The 20,622-nt window shown below is 53.1% G+C and overlaps 1 protein-coding gene across 1 annotated transcript; it reads left to right on the top strand.

The window, feature by feature from the left end:
* The first annotated feature begins 1,759 nt into the window (after positions 1-1,759).
* RNASET2 (ribonuclease T2) lies at positions 1,760-19,459 on the top strand. Its single transcript, XM_027552031.1, has 10 exons — positions 1,760-1,863; positions 2,055-2,220; positions 4,797-4,857; positions 6,073-6,128; positions 7,598-7,655; positions 9,111-9,181; positions 15,361-15,474; positions 16,921-16,969; positions 17,123-17,197; positions 17,784-19,459. Exons 2-10 carry the CDS (start codon positions 2,144-2,146, stop codon positions 17,964-17,966), a joined length of 744 nt encoding a protein of 247 aa, XP_027407832.1. The 5' UTR covers positions 1,760-1,863; positions 2,055-2,143; the 3' UTR covers positions 17,967-19,459.
* Positions 19,460-20,622: the final 1,163 nt, after the last annotated feature.

Raw genomic sequence — 20,622 nt, 5'->3', positions numbered from 1 at the left:
AGATCAACCAGAAGACCCGTAAAGTTTTTCCAGGGGAGGGACCTGGTTAGATCCACACCTAACTGCAGAGCCAGTGTTGTCAAATTCGAGGGCCTGACGCAGTGAGGCCAAACAAACCCAAACACGCGAGTTTGGAACAGAGAAATGTTTATTGCAGAACCAAGAAAGGAGTACAGGTTTTTGGCTTGGGCTCAAAAACCCCAAACTCTCCAGTGGTTTTTGGAGAAGAATTTTTACAGGCAAATGTATAGACTTCAGAGTGTGTGAGTTCTTGTCTTTGGTTGTTGGTGAGGTAACAGGGGGGTGCACCAAGGATTGTGTGCTCAGCCTGAAGCTACCATCCTCCACCTTGGTGGGGGCCTTAATTCCTGCAGACGATATATCAATATATATGTCTCCCTTGAGGCTGGGTTAGGACTACTTTATCGCTGCCCTTCTCTTTCTTGACTGCTTTCCCTTTGTTCTGCACTCCCTCAGTTCCCTGGTGACTGCTTGAATCTGCCCTTTGGAGCTCAGGGAAGGTCTAGGAGGCTGGAGCTTTAGCTACAAGCAAGAAATGGGGGACATGGAAACGTTATTGTGGCTGGGAGGACCTCCTGCGGCCCTGCATGTTTTGACCACTTCTTGGCAGCAGAGTGGAGAGATGGACAGAGCCACAGAGGACCGGGGACCAAGCACTGTCTGCGGTTAGGAGGTCACTGGCCGTCTTTGAGGATGTAGTTCCTGAGGACACAGGGGAAGGAAGGTGGACTGAAGGCCTGAGCTGCAGGTGGCAGGGGCTGGGAGCCTGCTGCCTCCTCCACCGCCTCCCCGCCTGCCTCCCTCCCTGCCTGCCTCCCTCCCTCCATCGCCCACTGACTTGGTCGTCCTCTGGGAGCCTGCTGCCTCCTCCACCACCTCCCCGCCTGCCTGCCTCCCTCCATCGCCCACTGACTTGGCCACTGCCTTGTGGATCTTCACTGCCCAGGTTCTTAGGACGAAGGACACAGGCTGTCTGGCTGGTGGTGGGTGCACAGTCACAGCCTTGATTTTCTATTTGATCTCAAGGAAGGCTGATGGTCCTGATGGCAGGCTTAGCTCCAAAGGTCCTGCTGTTCCGTGTCCCAGAAGAGTTGCAAACGGTGGAGATCATGGCAATGGGGCAGAGACAACGGAATCAAGCGGGGTTACCTAGGGGCGCCCTGTGCGGTCTTGGCGCTGGACAGACAGGACTGTCTGGGGGTCAGGGGCTGCCCCTAAGGGGCCCTGTGGTGGGGAAGACACGCGACACGAGTCTCTCCGCCTGCCTGGGTCCCCAGGATCCCAGCTCCTTGAATACAACCCGGCCTCGAGGGAGCAGCCTTCTCCCAGCCCTTTCCTGCGGCCCCACGGCGCTGTCTCCGCACGCCTGTCACACACCTTGACGGACTGGCTACTGGTCCCCGAAAGCCCCGTCTCCCGGGCAGCTCGATGCGGAGACGAGGAGCCGGGGCTCCCAGGACTTTAGAGAAGGTGGCTTTCAAGTCGACCTCCCGGGTCTGGGCGGAAGGCAGGAAGGAACCAGCCCGAAAGTGAAGCGCAAACAGCCTAAGGGGAAGACTGACAGACCGGGGGCGGGGCGTGCCCTCTGGGCGGGGCGTGTCCTCCAGAAGGGGCGTGGCGTCGGGCTTCTCCAGGGCTTCTCGCCGGCCCGGCGCCAGCCTGTCTCCCAGGGGAGTGTCCCGGGCCGGGGGCGTGGCCGAAACGGGGCGTGTCCCGGGCGGGGGCGTGGCGTTGGGGCATCTGGGCGGAAATGCGCGGGTAGAGGCTCAGGCCTCGGGATTCGCCGGGCAGCGAGGGTCGGGGAGTTAGCTGACCGGCCGTCGTGTGCGCCTGGCGGACCTGGTGAGGCGGCAGGGCCCCAGGGTTCCGGGTGGTTGGTGGGCGGGGTGCGAGTCCACTGTGTTGCGGGGATCTGGGCTCCCAGGCCTCCGGGCCTCCGCAGGGGGCTCGGCCGTGGGCTGGGGTTAGCCACGCTGCTCGCCGGCCGCTGGCCCGGCGCACGGTCAGCTTAGCGACGTCTGTTCCTTTTTCAGGGAAGCGCAGGGCCTGGCGCCGGACGCGGCCTCGCGCCCTCGGGAGACTGAGCCTTGGCGACCCCGCAGGGTCCTCCCCGGTGCGGCGGATGACTTCCCCGGCCTTCCTGGGCGCCCTGTGCCTGGCGCTGAGCTGTTTGGGCGGCGCGCATGGGTTCTGGAGGAGGTGAGCCGCCGAAGGGGCGCGGGGCGCGGGTCTGCAGGGGAACGGGGGATAGGCGGGGTGGGGGAACACGGGTGCCCGAGCTTCGGGGTGGCTCCGGGGCGGCGCGCGCGGGCTCTGGAGGACGTGAGCTGCTGGCGGGGCGAGGGGCGCCGGTCTCCGGGGGAACGGGGGTGGACCCGGGCGCCCGAACTTGCGAGCGGCTCTAGGGACGGCGCGCGCGCGCATTCCGACCAGGGTCAGTGCGATTCTGGTAAAGTGGTCGTGGTTCCTCTTTCCTGGTTTCTTTCTCTCGCCCTCCCTCCCCTCCCCCTCGTTCCCTCTTTCCATTCTTTCCTATGCAACTGACGAATTAGGGGTAAACAGGGGCTCTGGGAGAGGATTCACATTATACTTCTGTAGAGGAGACAGAGATCTGAGTATCAGATTTGAATTTTCTTCTATTTTATTTGGGTAATGATCTTGTTAATAGAAGGAGTTCCTACTTCACTTGTAGGCGTGGGAAAAGTTCAGTTTTCCTTTTTAATGAACCATCGCTGTTGTTTTATCATTTACTTTAAAAGGTAACATTGAATTTCAGTTTTCCAAGAAAGTGTTATTTTCTGAAAACGGGCTGCATTAAATAACTAAGCATTGCCCTCAAGTTAAGAGCGGTTCACCAGAGAGGTAGTGTGGTGTGCGGATTGAGTGTGAACTGCTAGCTCAGATCCAGATGTGTGATCCAGAGCTGTCCACCAAGGTCGTTCAACCCGAAGTCCCCAGAGTGATGGCACCTGCCTCCTAGCGCCAATGCCAGGAGGCATCAGTTAAAGTACCGACCGTGCTCCGAGCCACACCTGGCCTACAGCGATCAATGCAGCAGGCCCCCTCCATAGTGATCTGCAAGTTGCGGACTTCCGAAGATGCAAACGTGTTCACATATCCAGTTAGGTAACTTAGTCCACGTGTCTGGCATACTTGTCATGCACAACTGAGATACTTGGTGAGCAAGGCAGGGGTTCGAGACCACGAGGGTGACTCAGAGCCTGAGGGCCTTGCAGCTCAGCGGGGTTTTCCCAGGCCCTCTGCCTCTGCTTGGGAGGCCTTTCTCTCTACAGGGCAGTCAGCATCTCCCGATTGGAGAGGATCTCTCTCACACTCACAGCACTCTTTAGCCGGGGTGGTATGTGGTAACTGTATTACAGACATTGTTGAGTCTTGAGTTTTATTGTAAACTCCATGCTGTTGGTCTAGTTTTCCTGGTCTCTGCCTACTCTTCCAGCCTCGGTTTCCCCCTTTGTGAAATAAGGTTTTCATACCTAGGGGAAAAAAGCATTTCTAACGCTTCTCCCATCACTAATGCTCATGCATGAGCATGAGTGAGCTCACGAGTACTAATGCTTATGCTCTTGTACTGAGCATTTGCCTATTAGTTCAGTCTGAGAAAAGTTTTCAAATATTGTGAATTCTCTGCTTTTTAAACAGTACTCAATTATTTACAAAACGGTTATGTAAGAACTTATTTCTGTTTGGCTTTTGCTTCTTCTAAAATTTCATCTATCCTAATAAAATAAAATTTCATCTATCCTGAATGACATGCCTGCTTGAGTTATATGCCCTGTTGCTACTGATGTTTTCCATCTGGAAAGTGAGTATTTCCACAAGCCAGCCTTTCTGCCCCCATCTCTGTGTGTGCCAAGCCTTGCCAGCCTAGTGGAAGAGCTTCTGCTGAGGGATGTGTGAATGCTACTCCACAGCCCCTTATGGAATGTCTTAGGGTCAGATGGGTTTCATGGGGACATTGGAAGAAGTCCTTAGGCTCCCAAGTCACGCATCCTGCAGAGAACAAGATCCCAGTGGCTGGGGTGGTGCCAAGCCCTGTGCAGCTCTGGGTGCTGTTCTGTGGCCCAGTGAGCTATAGGAACCATTGTATTTCCAGGCTTGTGGGTGTCACACGTGCTGCTAAGGGCTCATTGGTCTGTGTCTGCACTGCCTGAGCCTCTGAGGAGAAAGGGGCTTTCTGACCAGTCCTTCACTGCAGAGTCTTCCCGGTTGCCTGGTCCAGAATCCTGAGCCCCTCCCCGCCTGCCAGGCTTCCCAGGTGGCGCGGTAGTGAACAGTCTTCCAGCCAGTGTGGGAGGTACAAGAGACGTGGGTTCGATCCCTGGGTCAGGAGGATCCCCTGGAGAAGGAAATGGCAACCCACTCCAGTCATGTCCAGTTGGACATGACTGACAGGCACCCCACCGGATAGGCCTGTTACCACTTGTTCCTGGGCCATGCCGTCTGCGTTTTCTCAGTCACCATGGTCATTGTCTCCCTCACTGGCTGGTGCGCTGCAAGAGAGTAAGGACTTGGCCCCCCAGTCCTCTCAGTGACCCCCTCCCCGCCGCACCTGGGAACCCGGCTGCCCCCTCCTGCCCTCAGCAGTGCCTAGGGACATGGACCCCTCCCCGCAGCAGCAGCAGCAGCAGCAGCGGCAGCAGCAAAAGCAGCAGTGCCTGGCCGGCAGCAGGCACCCTGTGTTTATTGAGTGATCGATGGATGGATTAATTTCCCTGTAACTCAAGTTACAGAGTGAGCACCTTGTCTTTTTGCAGTGATGACCTCGAGTGGAGCAAACTAATCATGGTTCACCACTGGCCTGCGACCGTGTGCCAGGTGAGTTCTGCGGGGACCCGTGACGCCCACGGAGAGGAGGTCCCGTGCAGGCTGCTCCCCAGCGCCTCTCACTGACCGAGCCCCTGGCCCACCCGCCCCTCGAGGCCGAGCCCTCCCAAGCTGAGACCGAGCCTCCAGGAGGCCCTGCGTGAGGGGCCAGGGGCCCTGCCTCGAGAGCCAGGTGGGCGTCACAGATGCCAGAGCAGGTCTGTCCTCTGCTCAGGGGCCCTCGGGCTCATGCCCCCTTGCAAAGCTGCCCCTTGACTCCAGTTTCCCCCACCGAAGGATCATCCAATACACTGGGTGAAGAGCTGGGGTAGGGAAGCCCCCGTGGGTGCTCGGCTTTGCCCTCCACTGCCTCGCGCTGCGGGAAAGCCTGCCTGCTTTGGATTGTGTTTCCTTGGGGATGGGAGCAGGGCACGGGTGGTCATCCTGCCCTCTGCCCCCTAGTCTGAGCCTTCTGACGTCAGACATTGCCGTCACCTAAACCAGGCCTGCCCTTATTTCCAGACCAGCCATACAGAGGGGCGCTTCCCACGTCAGAAGGGGTCTAAGCAGGAGGGCTTGCGGGTGAGCCAGCTCCTCACCACACCCAACGCGTACTGTTGCGTCACTTGTCCACTGCAGGCACTGGGCCCAAGTTCTGACACCGCCGCCTGATAGTCGAGGTGTATTTCTTAATGGTTATTTATTTCGGAAAAGATCCATTTTTGCGAAATAATTTGGAGGTTCCCGTAAAGTGTTACACTGAAGATTTTTAACTCCATGATAATTATTTTACTCTCATCTTGCGTTTTTGTTGGCTCCAGATTCTCAGTACTTATTATTGCACTATTGCATTTTAACCTGGTACCTGAACAGGTCTGAATATGACTGGGTGCCATGTCAGCCTCTGGTTCTCATTTTTTGATTGCATGACAAGAAAATTATTCACGGGTAACTATGAGTGCATCCATCAGATAGACTTAATTTTCAGGCACATAAAGAAAAAAAAAAATAGCTGTTAAATTCTGTTTTCCAAAGTTTTGGTTCACCTTTTTCAAATAAAACATCCAGCCCCCGCCCCATGTGGTACCGTCATGAACATTGTTTATCGTAAATTACCACAGAATTTATTTTGTGTTAGGATTTCATTGATGTTTGTCGAAAGAAAGGAAGGTTGCTGAGTGTATTTAATAAACAAGAAACCACTTGTCTCCTGTCTTGTCTTCATAGGAAGTTGCGAGGCATTGCAAAGACCCTCCGAATTACTGGACGATACACGGATTATGGCAAGTACTTCCTGCATTTAAAACTTCAGCAGCCGCAGAAGCTGGCAACCTGGGGTTCTGGCTTCACTCTGTCCAGACGTGTATTCTGGTGATTTCTGTTAGGAGTTTACTGAGCAGGCCAGAAGCTGGTTGAGAAACATCTTTAGCCTTTCTAACATGACCTGCCTTCTGTTGCCCTTGAGTTCTGTTTTGGTAGAATGATAACAGTCTGGTTTAAATATGCATTTAAGGGTTCTGGGTACATATTCGATCACTGAGTTTTAATTTTCTCATTTTCTTCTTTTGGAACCAATAAGTAAATGCATAAAAATAAATGTATGTACGTTATTCGTATGTGATCTGTATCTACAGTATACATACTCCACAGACACCGGATTTTTCCTGCCGGTTTTGCCTGCAGTTCGTTTCCTTTGGTTTTTGTGGTGTGCGCATGTATTCATGACGTTAAACTGTGTGCGTTTGTTTGTCCAGAGGGAGCGACCGGGTCTCCCCCTTCCTTGAGAGGCGGGCAGTCCTGGCTCCTGCTGGCCCCAGTGTCCCTCAGGGACAGGGTCAGGGGCATGCTGGTCAAACAGGGTCCTGAGGACCGGGCCTCATCCCACCTCTGGTTTCTGTGACTTCACTGGTGCCCTCGGCCGCTGCCCAGCTGGAGGGGCGGCACCCAGCTCTGGGGAGCGGGGCTGGTTTCGGGGCTGGGCAGGCCTGTCCACCCTGGAGAAAGCACGTGTGGTCCCTCGCGATCTAAGCCGCACGTGGGGACGGAGCGTGGACCCGTCCAGAACTGGACGCATGAGGACAGAATCAGGCTCAAGTGGAGGGACACATGCTCCGTGCTAGAACATTCCCGCAGCCCACCTTGAGTCGTCACCAGGTGCGTCCTGAGCACGACACGCACCTTGTATCAATGGTCCTCATCGCCTTTAAAGAGGTGGGACCTCTTGCTGTTCTCAAATTATGCTTGTTGAATGGAGGTTTGCAAGTAACTCAAAAAGTGTTGGTTGCTCAGTCATGTCCAACTCTTTGCAACCCTATGGACTGTAGCCCGCCAGGCTCCTCTGTTCATGGGACTCTCCAGGCAAGAATACTGGAGTGGGTTGCCATGGCCTTCTCCAGGGTATCTTCCCAATCCAGGGGTTGAACCTGGGTCTCCTGCATTGCAGACAGACTCTGATCACAGAACCACCAGAGAAGCGCCAGAACCTGGCCAAATATCTCCACTGACCCAGCTCTGGCTCACCCCCTACTGGGCTGTCTATTTGCTTCCTGAGCTGGAAAGCCTGTTTGCACTGTGCCTGAAGTTTCGGACAACGTACCGCTTTGAAGGGAACTTTAGTATTGCCTGCTTGTGCCCAAGCGTGACTCACCCCCTTTCATTCTCTCCAGACCACAACTCGAGTGTTTTCTCATGCCATTTGGAACCAGCCCGACCAAGACTAATTTCTCTTTATTTTTTCAACTCTAATTTCAAGGCCCGATAAAAGTGAAGCATGTAACCGATCCTGGCCCTTTAATCCACATGAGATCAAGGTACTAACTTTAATAATGTTCCCACCGCAGAGTCTCCCAAAAGATTAGCTGCTCCTCTAGGTGTGCCCTCAAAGCTGTGTCTGAAGTGTGTTCACCACGTTCATGGGTATCTAAAGCAGCCCCACGGATTAAGGACGATCTGTGTTTCAGTAAGTCCTCTGCCCTGGGCCCGATGGACTGCAGCGATGTGTGAGGGGCAGCAGGGGTGAGCAGGCCGGCCCTGGCTCTAGCCCGTGGCCCATAGTTCCTAGTCTGAGACCCCTGCCTGCTGGGCATGAGCTCAGGCATGTGTACCGCCCTGGCTTGCAGGAGTGCCGTGGCCCCCAAGGTGTCCTTTCTGGCTGTGGATGGGTTTCTCAGTGGGGCCAGTGAGCAAGGAAGACAGGATGGGTCTTTCCAGGACAAAGACTTGTATTGCAGAGTAACTCTGGGCGCTGAGGTTACGAGAGCTGGTAGCGGCCACACACACGCGTGCACGCGTGCACACACACACACACACGTGAGCATAGCTTTCCACGGGGTGCTGACAACCCCTCGTGTGTGATGGCCAACTGTCAGAGACTCGTGACTTCGTACCTGGACTTACTGGGCAGGGTCTGCGAGTTCCTGAGACCTCTCTGAAAATGTGAGGCAGACTTGGGATTTGCCTGAATTATGGGCCCTTCCCAGGACTGCACGGCCCCCAGAAGCATAAGGTAATCGCATCCAAACCAGTCACAGGTTCTCGTGCCAGCCGTGCATCGGGCACTGTGCTGGGGGCCGGGGCAGAACCAGGTGTGATCTCCAGCCCACCCTGCCTGCAGCCGGGAGCCAGGACAGACGTCCCCTCTGGGTGCCTGGAGGGGAGGGTAGTCAGAGCTGAGGACGGTAGGCTGGGCCCGGCTCTCCTGAGGAGGTAGTGGTGAGCTGGGATCCAGCTTAACCAGAGACAAGAGAGGCAGCAGCGTGGGCAAAGGCTCCGGGGTAGGACGGAGCTTTGGAGCAGCTGGGAGGAAGCCAGTGTGGCTGGGGGTGAGCCGTGGGCCCGGGCAGTGTTCCTCAGAGTCCTGTGTGCTGGTTAAGGCTTGTGTGTCTGAGTAAGACACAGACGTAGTCGTTGGAAACATTCAAGCTGGAGAGAGAAGGAAGCCAGTGTCACGGCTTGATACTTTTGTGGTTTTTTAACGCTGACTAGTACTCCACTGTGTGGGTGGACGTGATTTGTCTAGCCGTTCACCCGTCAGAGCTTGTATTTTCACAAAGGCCTTCACGATTCCCCAGACTTCACTTTTTACGTGTGTCTTAAGAAACACGTCATGCAAAGTAAACTGAGTCGTTTTACTCACCTGAGCGCTATTAACTCACAGAGCTCAGTTTCATTTCGTTTTTTAACGTGTTCGTTTATCAGATCTGCCTTCTAGGTTTGAGTTGTCAAGCCTAACGTGGATTTATTATCATTGCTGTCTTTACGTGCAGGACCTTTTGCCAGACATGAAGATGTACTGGCCCGATCTGCTCCATCCGTCCAACTGCAGCCTCCAGTTCTGGTGAGTCTGAGTTCCCAGGCCCGTCTCGGGCCCCAGAGCCCAGGTGTGAGGTGGGACCACGGGAGCGGGGGTGACGGAGAGCCTGGCTCCGAGGCTGTGGAGCTGGAGCGGCCTCGCCTGTGCCGCACCCTCTTGGAGCAGTCCTCCAGTGGATAAAAAATGAGGGCGAGGGGAAGTGACTTTGTAAACTTGCTTTTTAATCCATTGTATCTTTCACTTTGTGTGCGTCCTAAGTCACTTTGATTGTGTCTGACTCTTTGTGACTCTATGGACTGTAGCCTGCCAGGCCCCTCTGTCCATGGGATTCTCCCGGCAAGAATACTGGAGTGGTTGCCATGCCCTCCTGCAGGTGTTCTTCTGGACCCAGAGATTAAACCTGGGTCTCCTGCATTGGCGGGTGGATTCTTTACCACTGATGCCACCTGGGAAGCCCTCCCTCACTGCAGGATGGCAATTTATAATTCATCTCACAGTGAATCAGGTTTTGGCCAAAGTGATTCACTTAACTTGGAAGTATAGTTGTGTAGACTCTTCAGTCACTGAGTTCAGTTCAGTGGCTCAGTTGTGTCCGACTCTTTGCCATCCCATGAACTGCTGCACGCCGGGCCTCCCTGTCCATCACCAACTCCCAGAATTCACTCAAACTCATATCCATCCAGTCGGTGATGCCATCCAGCCATTTCATCCTCTGTCGTCCCCGTCTCCTCCTGCCCCCAATCCCTCCCAGCATCAGGGTCTTTTCCAATGAGTTAACTCTTTGCATGAGGTGGCCAAAGTATTGGAGTTTCAGCTTTAGCATCAGTCCTTCCAATGAATACCCAGGACTGATCTCCTTTAGGATGGACAGGTTGGACCTCCTTGCAGTCCAAATGACTCTCAAGAGTCTTCTGGAGGAGTTAAATTTTGGAGAAAAGCTTTTTGAAACAAAGCAGAGTGACAATGACATTTGTCCTCCTGGTTCGTGGGTGTTCGGTTTGCGAGTTCACTTGAGGGCGTGTGGCTGGGAGGTGGTTCGCTCACGGCTCTGGGTCCGGACGCTGTAAAGGTTTGGGAGACGAACAGTCCACGTCTTCAGTGCTGGCTCTGAGCAACCTGAGGTCTGGAACGTGGTTTCAGAACAGACTGTGGCCTACATGAGTTGAAATAGTGAAAAACAATTAAAAAAACTTCTAGCACTTCATGGTATACTTAAAGATAAAAACTCTCTGGTGACTAAACAGAAGAGATTTCAGTACTTAGAATATTCCAGATAGAATCAGTCAGGTTTTTGCCAAAGCTTAAAAATATACCACTAAACACACACAAAGCATCTCCCCAGGTGGCACAGTGGTAAAGAACCCGCCTGCCAATGCAGGAACAAAAAGAGACCCAGGTGTGATCCCTGGGTCAGGAAGATCCCCTGGAGGAGGGCATGGCAACCCACTCCAGTATTCTTGCCTGGAGAACCCCATGGACAGAGGAGCCTGGCGGGCTCCAGTCCATGGGGTTGCAAAGAGTTGGACACGAAATGAGCGACTGTACACACACACACACATAACACAAAGATGGCCTTCGGTGGGTGAGTCCTTCAGCGTCTGATGAGATGATGTGGCAGAACACACACTTGGCTTTGTGTCTAATAAGGGCAAAAGGATTCACCTTTCCGCTTGGGTGTGTAAACGACGCACTTAGAAACTCGTTCTAAATGACTGAGGTGGCGTTCGTGCCTTCGGATGTGGAGATGGCGCTCGTGTGGCCGGGCGCTCACCGGCTCGCGGGTTATTACCAGCTCCCTGGTTACTACCGGCTCCCTGGTTATTGCCCGTGGGTGGCTGTTACCCAGGTCGCCCTGCTATCTTGGATCAAATGTCCACAGAGGTGTCCTGGCCTCTCCTGTCCTTAAGGAAGAGGCTTATTTCAGAAAACTTTTCTCTTTAATCTCAAATGGGAATTGCATACGCAAAGGAGAGGGTCCTGGTATCGGTTGGTGCTCAAGATAGTTCCCTAAGATTAAATCTGTTAACAAAACCAGCCATCCTGAAAAATACTGTGCACATGACCATCTGCAAAACAGGGGTGTTATTGGTTTCTGATTCTTGTAAGAAAAAGAAGGACTTCCCAGGAGGTTAAGTGGTAAAGAATCGGCCTGCTAATGCGCGAGATGTAGGTTTGACCCCTGGGTTGGGAATATCCCCGGGAGGAGGAAATGGCTACCCATTCCAGTATTCTTGCCCTGGAGAATCCCATGAACAGAGGAGCCTGGTGGGCTCCCGTCCATGGGGTTGCAAAGAGCTGGACACAGCTGAGCATCTAAACGACAAGAAAAAGAATGAGAGTTTGGTCATCTCTAACATCTGTTGAGTTAACTTGCTCCAGGAACAACAATGGACATTTCTTGACTATTACATGCCAGGAGCTGCTTGGGCGTGTGTGACTGCTTCCGCCCCTGACTTCTCCAGCTCCTTCTGTGGGAGATTCTAGAATGACTGTCCCTGTTGTGCAGAAACTGAGGCCCCCATAATTCAGTTCACGTTCAGCTAGTTGAAAAGAGTCTCCTTTTTCTACTTCGTAGAATTTAGAAAGTTAAGAAATAATTCCGTGTGGGTGCTATTGTAGATGAAGAAAGTTGATTATTCATCTGTTTTTAATCTCTCCTCATGGTTTTCTCGCGGCTCAGCTCATAAAGAATCTGCCTGCAATGCAGGAGACCCTGGTTTGATTCCTGGGTCAGGAAGATCTGCTAGAGAAGGGATACCCGCTTTAGTATTCTGTCCTGGAGAATTCCATGGATTGTACAGTCCATGGGGTCGTAAAGAGTCAGACACAACTGAGCGACTTTCACTTTCACGTTTCCCTCTCATGGTTTTCCTGGGTCCGGGAGACTGGTGACTCACAGCCGTTGCCCTCACTCAGGACCACTCCCTGGCGATGCCACCGAAGAATCAGTGCACATTTAGGCTGTGCTTCCATGAGACTGTGTGTGGGTGCCTTCTGAGAGCTTGCATGACTGTCGTTATTAAATCTTCGTGAATTAATCGTTGATAAAGCCGATGCCCATGTGGTTTTTCCATGTTAACCATGGTTAGCTTCTGAGTTGACAAATTGTCAATCATTCTAAATCAATCCATCCATGTTTGGCAGTTGACTGGTTGGCAGCGCGGGGCATCGGAAGGGCCCCGAGCGTGGGTTGAGGCAGGCCAGGGTCGCCTGGCTGGGCGGCCGTGAAGCTGGGCTGCTCACTGGCCCCTGTGAGCCTCGGTGTCCCCACTGGTAAACCAGCAGTTGTGTTTTCACTTTGCAGCATTGTGAGACTCAAGTGAAGGATGCGAAAACATTTTGTAAAACTTCATTGCATGTATGTGTGCTCAGTCGTGTCTGACTCTTTTTCAGCCCCACGGCCTGTAACCTGCCTATCCTCCGTCCGTGGAATTCTCCAGGCAAGAATACTAGAGTGGGTTGCCATTCCCTTCTCCAGGGGATCTTCCAGACCCAGGGATCAAACCCACGTCTCCTGTACTGGGAGGCGGATTCTTCACCACCAAGCCTCCTGTACTGGGAGGCGGATTCTTCACCACCAAGCCACCTGGTTTCAGTTCAGTTCAGTTCAGTCACTCAGTCATGTCCAACTCTTTGTGACCCCATGAATCGCAGTACACCAGGCCTCCCTGTCCATCACCAACTCCCAGAGTTCACTCAAACTCACGTCTGTCGAGTCACTGATGCCATCCAGCATCTCATCCTCTGTCCTCCTCCTGCCCCCAATCCCTCCCAGCATTAGGGTCTTTTCCAGTGAGTCATCTCTTCCCATCAGGTGGCCAAAGTATTGGAGCTTCAGCTTCAGCATCAGTCCTTCTAGTGAACACCCAGGACTGATCTCCTTTAGGATGGACTGGTTGGATCTCCTTGCAGTCCACAGGACTCTCAAGAGTCTTCTCCAACACCACAGTTCAAAAGTATCAGTTCTTCGGCTCTCAGCTTTCTTCACCATCTAACTCTCACATCCCTACATGACCACTGGAAAAGCCATAGCCTTGACTAGACAGAACTTTGTTGGCAAAGTAATATCTCTGCTTTTCAATATGCTATCTAGGTTGGTCATAACTTTACTTCCAAAGAGTAAGCGTCTTTTAATTTTATGGCTGCAATCACCATCTGCAGTGATTTTGGAGCCCAGAAAAATAAAATCTGACACTATTTCCACTGTTTCCCCATCTATTTCCCATGAAGTGCTGGGACCAGATGGCATGATCTTCGTTTTCTGAATGTTGAGCTTTAAGCCAACTTTTTCACTCTCCTCTTTCACTTTCATCAAGAGGCTTTTTAGTTCCTCTTCACTTTCTGCCATAGGGTGGTGTCATCTGCATATCTGAGGTTATTGATATTTCTCCCGGCAATCTTGATTCCAGCTTGTGCTTCCTCCAGCCCAGCATTTCTCATGATGTACTCTGCATATAAGTTAAATAAGCAGGGTGACAATATACAGCCTTGATGTACTCCTTTTCCTATTTGGAACCAGTCTGTTGTTCCATGTCCAGTTTTAACTGTTGCTTCCTGACCTGCATATAGATTTCTCAAGAGGCAGGTCAGGTGGTCTGGTATTCCCATCTCTTTCAGAATTTTCCACAGTTTATTGTGATCCACACAGTCAAAGGCTTTGGCATAGTCAATAAAGCAGAAATAGACGTTTTTCTGGAACTCTCTTGGTTTTTCGATGATCCAGCAGATGTTGGCAATTTGATATCTGGTTCCTCTGCCTTTTCTAAAACCAGCTTGAATATCTGGAAGTTCACGGTTCACGTACTGCTGAAGCCTGGCTTGGAGAATTTTGAGCATTACTTTACTAGCGTGTGAGATGAGTGCAATTGTGCGGTAGTTTGAGCATTCTTTGGCATTGCCTTTCTTTGGGATTGGAATGAAAACTGACCTTTTCCAGTCTTGTGGCCACTGCTGAGTTTTCCAAATTTGCTCGCATATTGAGTGCAGCACTTTCACAGCATCATCTTTCAGGATTTGAAATAGCTCAACTGGAATTCCATCACCTCCACTAGCTTTATTCGTAATGATGCTTTCTACGGCCCACTTGACTTCACGTTCCAGGATGTCTGGCTCTAGGTGAGTGATCACATCATCATGATTATGAGTCGTGAAGCTCTTTTTTATACAGTTCTTCTGTGTATTCTTGCCACCTCTTCTGAATATCTTCTGCTTCTGTTAGGTCCATACCATTTCTGTCCTTTACCGAGCCCATCTTTGCATGAAATGTTCCCTTGGTATCTCTAATTTTCTTGAAGAGATCCCTAGTCTTTCCCATTCTGCTGTTTTCCTCTATTTCTTTGCATTGATCACTGAGGAAGGCTTTCTTATCTCTCCTTGCTATTCTTTGGAACTCTGCATTCAGATGCTTATATCTTTCCTTTTCTCCTTTGCTTTTCGCGTCTCTTCTTTTCACAGCCACCTGGTTTAATCTTCAATAAAACGCGAGCAATTATTATCAGGAGTGGTGTTTTTCTTCCATACAAATCGCTGCTTGTTTGCGGGCATTTGGCTGGGCTTCTGCTTCCGTGCAGTCGTCTCTGTAGATGACGTGTATGCTGCAATGAGCATGGGGAACTGGCTCAGGCCGTCCTGGTGATGAGTGAGCCTGCGTTTTCTCGCCAGTGGCTGAGGCATGGCCGTCCAGCCGCGCCCGTCACATCCCCTGCTGTCCAGCCAGGGCTCCCCGGAAGGACAGCCAGAGCCGTGTCATCCTGTGAGGCCTGAACTACAGCATTCGCTTCTTTCTCAGTTTGGTTTGCTGTTAGTCTCAAAAGTGAGTTGGAGCTTCCTGGTGGAGGAAGGCCTGAAGAAAACTGACAAGGGCTGGCGGTGCTCGATTGGGTCCGGCGGGGCCTGGGGCCCATGCTGAGAGGAGGACGTCTGTCCTTCCCGCTTTGTGAAAACGACAGTCTGCCTCCTGCCCGGATGCCCTGCACGAGCAGCCGTGCAGGTGGTTTATTGAGAGGTGGTGGTATTACCTTTTAAAGTGAAAAGTGAAGTCGCTCAGTTGTGTCCGACTCTTTGCCATGCCATGGACTACAGCCCACCACGCTCCTCCGTCCATGGGGTTTTCCAGGCAAGAGTACTGGAGTGGGGTGCCATTTCCTTCTCCAACATTACCTTTTAACCAGTTTTGTTTTTTTTTTTTTAACACACCCTTACAGGAGCCATGAGTGGAAGAAGCACGGGACCTGTGCTGCTCAGCTGGATGCCCTCAATTCCCAGAGGAAGTACTTTGGCAAGAGTCTGGATCTGTATAAGGCACTGGCCCTGACCAGGTGGGAGACCCAGGCCTGTAACCTTGCCTCCTGCACCCCACTCTCCCAAGTCACCGCACACCCACACCCTAGGCCTGGGGATGAACGCGGCTGCGAGTTGCCCGGCGCAGCATCCCTGACTCGGGTACCACGGTCCCGGGAACCGGGCAGGGGAGTCATGCTGAGAAACACACACCTCCTCCCACGAGCCTTTCCAGACCCCTGGGGGCCTGACTGCATGGAGCGGACTCAGAGATTCAAGGGGCTCATCACGCAGGTCCTGGGAGACGTCGCCTGCACGGGAGACCCCTGGGCACCTCCCTCCGGGGAGGAAGGCATCCCCCGTTCACCAGCACAGACCTCACGGTCCTGGCTCACAAGCAGTGTGAGTCCAGCCGACTCTGCAGCCCAGGTTTTATTGAATCCAGCAGTAAGAGGAGAATATGTGGTTATACTGAAATTTTTAAGGTCAAATATTTGAATAATTCGTCCCTTCAGCCAACAACTACTTACTTACTAAGGACCTCCTGGTTACCCTTCCTGAATCTGCGTGGCTTTCCATACACACGCCCAAGTGCAGAGTTGCTGAATTCTGGGACCCCTGGAGCATCAGCCAGGCCCCCAGGGGTGGACAGGCTGAGTCCTGTCCTCCCTGGGGTGCATTCCCTGGGGCCTGCCGAGGAAGGGCACTCCTGCCCACCAAGTGTCTGATGGAGACTACGTAGAACTGCTGTAGAGAAGTCATATAGTCTCCCAGCTTCTCCAAGGAAAATACAAAATCTCAGTGCTCACAAAATTAGGCGTCAAAACACGTCCTTTCTATTTGGCCCTGTGTTATAAACCACTGGGCTTCCCAGGCGGCACGGGGAGGGGACCCGCCTGCCAGTGCAGGAGACATGAGACGCAGGTTTAGTCCCTGGGTTGGGAAGATCCCCTGGAGGAGGGCATGGCGAGCCACTCCAGTGTTCTTGCCTGGAGAATCTCATGGACAGAGGAGCCTGGAGGGCTACACTCCATGGGGTCACAAAGAGCAGGTTAAAACCACGTGCTTTAGAAAGCGATTCAAGGCGTTGAAAGTATTTTAAAAACTGATTTAATTTGGGGTTGTTAGGATAAGCCTAGAATCCAGAATCAGCTGCTAGCTGTCCTTGAGGACAGGCATGGCGGGTAGGTGGTTATGTGGTGCCTACTCCAGTTGGCGGCAGCCACCAGGACTGGTGCTAAGAGGTTCCGGTGCTGGAAGGGGGCCCAGATGAGGCCTCGTGTGCCCACGGCGAGGGGAGGTCGGGTGGCCTGGGTTTCACCCATGTTCGCTGTGTCAGCAGACTTATGGCCCCAGGTAGTGAAACTGCACACTTCCCTTTAACAGGGTCTTCATTTTTATTATGAAATGTGATAGCAACAAGAAAGGAAATCGGACCTTCATTATACAGCTTCTTTTTTTTTTTTTTTTGCTTTAAAATTTAGCATGCTCCAGAAATTGGGGATAGAACCATCTACCGACCACTACTACCAGGTAAGTCTTGCTTCTGGCTTCTTATCAAACGCGTGTCCGCCAACTGGGGACGCCTGGCCTCGACCGGCTGTCACGTCAGCCGTGAGCTATACTCTGGTTTCAAAGAACCCAAACCAGCCCCTCCCACTTCTAATGCAGTTTATCCGATTTCAGGTGTCAGACATCAGAGACGCGCTTGTCACCGTGTACAAAGTTGTGCCCAAAGTCCAGTGTTTTCTGCTAGAGAAGGTCAGATATGCTGTGCTCTGTCATCCCTTCTGTCTCTACCAAGACCACCCGTGCAGCCTTCTGAGAGCTTGTGCTCGCCGTGGAGTTCCCAGGGGCAGCGTTGTGTGTGTGTTGGGGGGTGAGGGGAGAGGGTGCGTGCAGGTGTACAAATGCGTATGTCCATGTGTGTGTGTGTGTGTGCTTTGAAATAACAGGCTGTTGTTTGACACCGTGCTGGGCGGGCTGCTGTTCCGGCAGCTTCTCCCTAGCAGGGGGGCTCCTGTTCCGGAAGGCAGTGAGGCAGGGACAGGGCCCGTGGGCGTATCGTGCGGTGTCCACGTCGTTAGTCCCATCAGCTGTCGTTTTCCGTCGCACTTCCAGATGAGTCGTCCTTTCCTCTGTCAGCTGTTGAAGTCTTAAATTCATTTACCGATAGGGTGCCGTTTACCTGTTTATCGATTGTGATGCAGACACGGTGTGTGTGGGTGTGACTGCACGCACCTTTGTCCAAGTGTACATTTCAGGCTGGCTCAGGGGCGGGGCTGGAGGGGACCACCTCCAGAATGCCCCCACTTGCATTCTGAAGCGTCTTCGCTCTTCCCTTCAGGGCCAGGAGGTGCAGCTCCTCGGGCAGGTGGAACTGTGCTTCTCCAAGGACCTGCAGCTGCAGAACTGCTCGCATGCTGCGGAGCCGGCGGCCCGTAGGCAGGAAGCCTGGCCGAACCTGGGCCTGCATGTCTGCAATGACGGCCCGGTCCTATACCCTCCGCTCAACGAGACCAAACTCTGATGCTGCGGTTTGTAAATCTGCACTTTGAAAAGCAAGAGAAACTGACAGACCACTGCTTTTTAAAAAGCAGCTCGCCACCGCCTTCACCTGGGCCTCTTCTGTTCGTCCTGCTGTGCACCTCGTGTCTGGGAGTTGTCTTGTGGTCCCTGTAAGGGTGGGGTGAGCAGGGGGTGCACCGGAAGGGAGGGGGTATCCCCACCTCTTGGCTGCCTAGTGGTTGGAGTGAAGCTCTGGTTTCCTTTTTCTCTCCTTTGGCAATCTCTGCGACCTCCTTGGAAAATAAGGCAGGCCCGCTTGGAGCCTGGGCCGGTGGTGCAGACTCAGGAGAACTCATCCCTGTGTCTCTCAGCTCTGAGGACACGTTGGGGGCTGTCAGGACCAGCCCTCAAGCAGGCGCCCAGGCTGCAAATAGATGTGGGGGTGGTGGTGCTGGAGGGAGTCTCTGCCTCGGGCCTCAGGGCTGTTGGCTCCTGTTCTGCGGTCACCTGCCAGTGTCTCCCCTGGGGGGCTGGTGCGGATGGCCCAGTGTCCCCTGAGGGCCCTGGTGCTGGCAGGCAAGATGCTCTGTGTGTGTGTGGGTGGAGGGGGGAATCTGGATGTGTGCCGAGTGCCAGCACACACCCCCACGGCATAGGTGCCCCTCCCTGCAGACTGGAAGCCCCGCAGGGCAGTCAGTCCAGCAGCTCCCCCTTCCTCCCTGGGAAGGCGGCATCGGTCCTCAGGCACTGGGACTGAGGAGGCCCCCGGGGGCGGGTCCGTGTCCCCGAGGTGCTGCCTGGAGGCAGGGTCCCTCTCGCCGATGAAGCGCGTCCAGGCTCAGGCGGCTCTGAAGACAAACGTGCCCAGCGATGGGCGAAGCTTCGTCCAGAGGGAGCTGAGCGGCGCGTCAGAAATCCAGTCAGATTTTGGCCCGTCTCTTTCCCTAAGGGAGGGAGAGACACCCTGCTCTCCACGTCCAGGCTGGGGCCACACGCGGCCTCTGCCGGGCTCCCCTGCACCCCAGGCTCACACGCGCCGCAGGCCGCCCACCTCTGTCTCCTGAGTTTCCCTGTTGCCCGGCGGCCGAGGGCATCTGCTTCTCCCTCTGCTCATTTGCGTCTGGCTCCTCAGCAAAGGCGAAGGAGGAAACATGACAGAGGCTTCATCTGCGCCCAGGCCGGCCGACGCCTCCTCCTCCGGGCCTCACTGGAGCGAGCCTCTGTCCCCTGGAGAGACGTTCAAAAGGCGGTTGTTGTTTCTTCTGACTCATGTTGCAAATACATGGCTCAAGGCTAGGGTTTCTACTTCATTATTTCCGGATGAGCTGGTAAATTTAAATAAAGCTTCATATTTGAATTGAATTTATTATAAAATAATAATATTCTCAGCTTTGGAGAATCAAAAAAAACAGTGGTCTGCTGATACTCCTTGGACACTAGTCTTTCTAAAATTTGCCTGCGTGCTTTTTAAATAGGCTATAATTTTTCAAATAAAATGTGTTTATTATTATTCAATCTGAGCATTTCTTGAGGGTAGGCTGAAACTTGAGCAGGATGGTGTAACAATGAAGGGCAGCTGAAGAGTGAAATGAAGCAAAATGTCAGCGGTCCTAAGATTTCGGATGTGGACCGAATGGGATAAAATCAGGAGCAGGCTTAGCAATTCCTAACAGGATCATCGTCCAGTCAGTGCTCGTGGCTTTTTATTAACATTTCTGTGTGGCCTCGAGCGCAGAATCAGCAGTGATGACATGGCTGATAACCTGAGTCCAATCGGTAAGTATCAGGCGCCGGGCTGCGGGTGACCAGAGAAGAAGGGAAGTCTCTGTTCAGAGCCCGAACCTCAGAGGAGCCAGGGTCTTCTGGGCAGGCATCACTGAATATGATTTTGAACAAGGACCTGAAGGAAATGAGGCTGCAGTCCATGGAGGAAGCACCTTCCTGGTGATGGAAGCAGCCAGAGCAGAGGCCCAGGGCAGCAGCAGGCCTGTGTGAGAACAGCCGGAAGGCGGGTGTGCGAGGCCCACGGGCGCTGAGCAGCGCCCTCGAGGTTCACCTCCACCTGTAAAGGCTCCTGTGCTGCTGGAGTCCCCGAGCATCCGCAGGGGCGTTAGCTCCAGACCAGTGTTCCCTAGCCATCGTGTGAATGAATGATCAGACTGATGAGGGAAGAGACGCGTGTGTGTCCTAGGCCTCTGCGGCCAGAGCATCTGCAGGGGCGTTAGCTCCAGACCAGTGTTCTCTAGCCATCGTGTGAATGAATGATCAGACTGATGAGGGAAGAGACGCGTGTGTGTCCTAGGCCTCTGCGGCCAGAGCATCCGCAGGGGCGTTAGCTCCAGACCAGTGTTCCCTAGCCATCGTGTGAATGAATGATCAGACTGATGAGGGAAGAGACACGCGTGTCTCCAAGGCCTCTGTGGGGCATGTCAGCTTGCATCCTGCACAGACAAGGACACACACGTGGTCTAATTGTCTGTTTTATCCTTCTGGGTGTTTTGTGAACTCTCAACCAGGAATGAAAATTTAATCCAGGTCCTAAGGCAATTGAAATTGTACTGTAAATGATTTTGCACAATTTAACTCTGTTGGCTAAATTCATCACTGCAGAGGGCTGAAAAACCCTTCAGTGAGCATAAGAAAAAAAAACTTCCCTGGAAAGCTCTGGCTCAGGAAAT

Source organism: Bos indicus x Bos taurus, chromosome 9, assembly GCF_003369695.1.
Source record: "Bos indicus x Bos taurus breed Angus x Brahman F1 hybrid chromosome 9, Bos_hybrid_MaternalHap_v2.0, whole genome shotgun sequence".
Taxonomy (NCBI): domain Eukaryota; kingdom Metazoa; phylum Chordata; class Mammalia; order Artiodactyla; family Bovidae; genus Bos; species Bos indicus x Bos taurus.
This window is presented reverse-complemented; position numbering and strand designations above follow the sequence as displayed.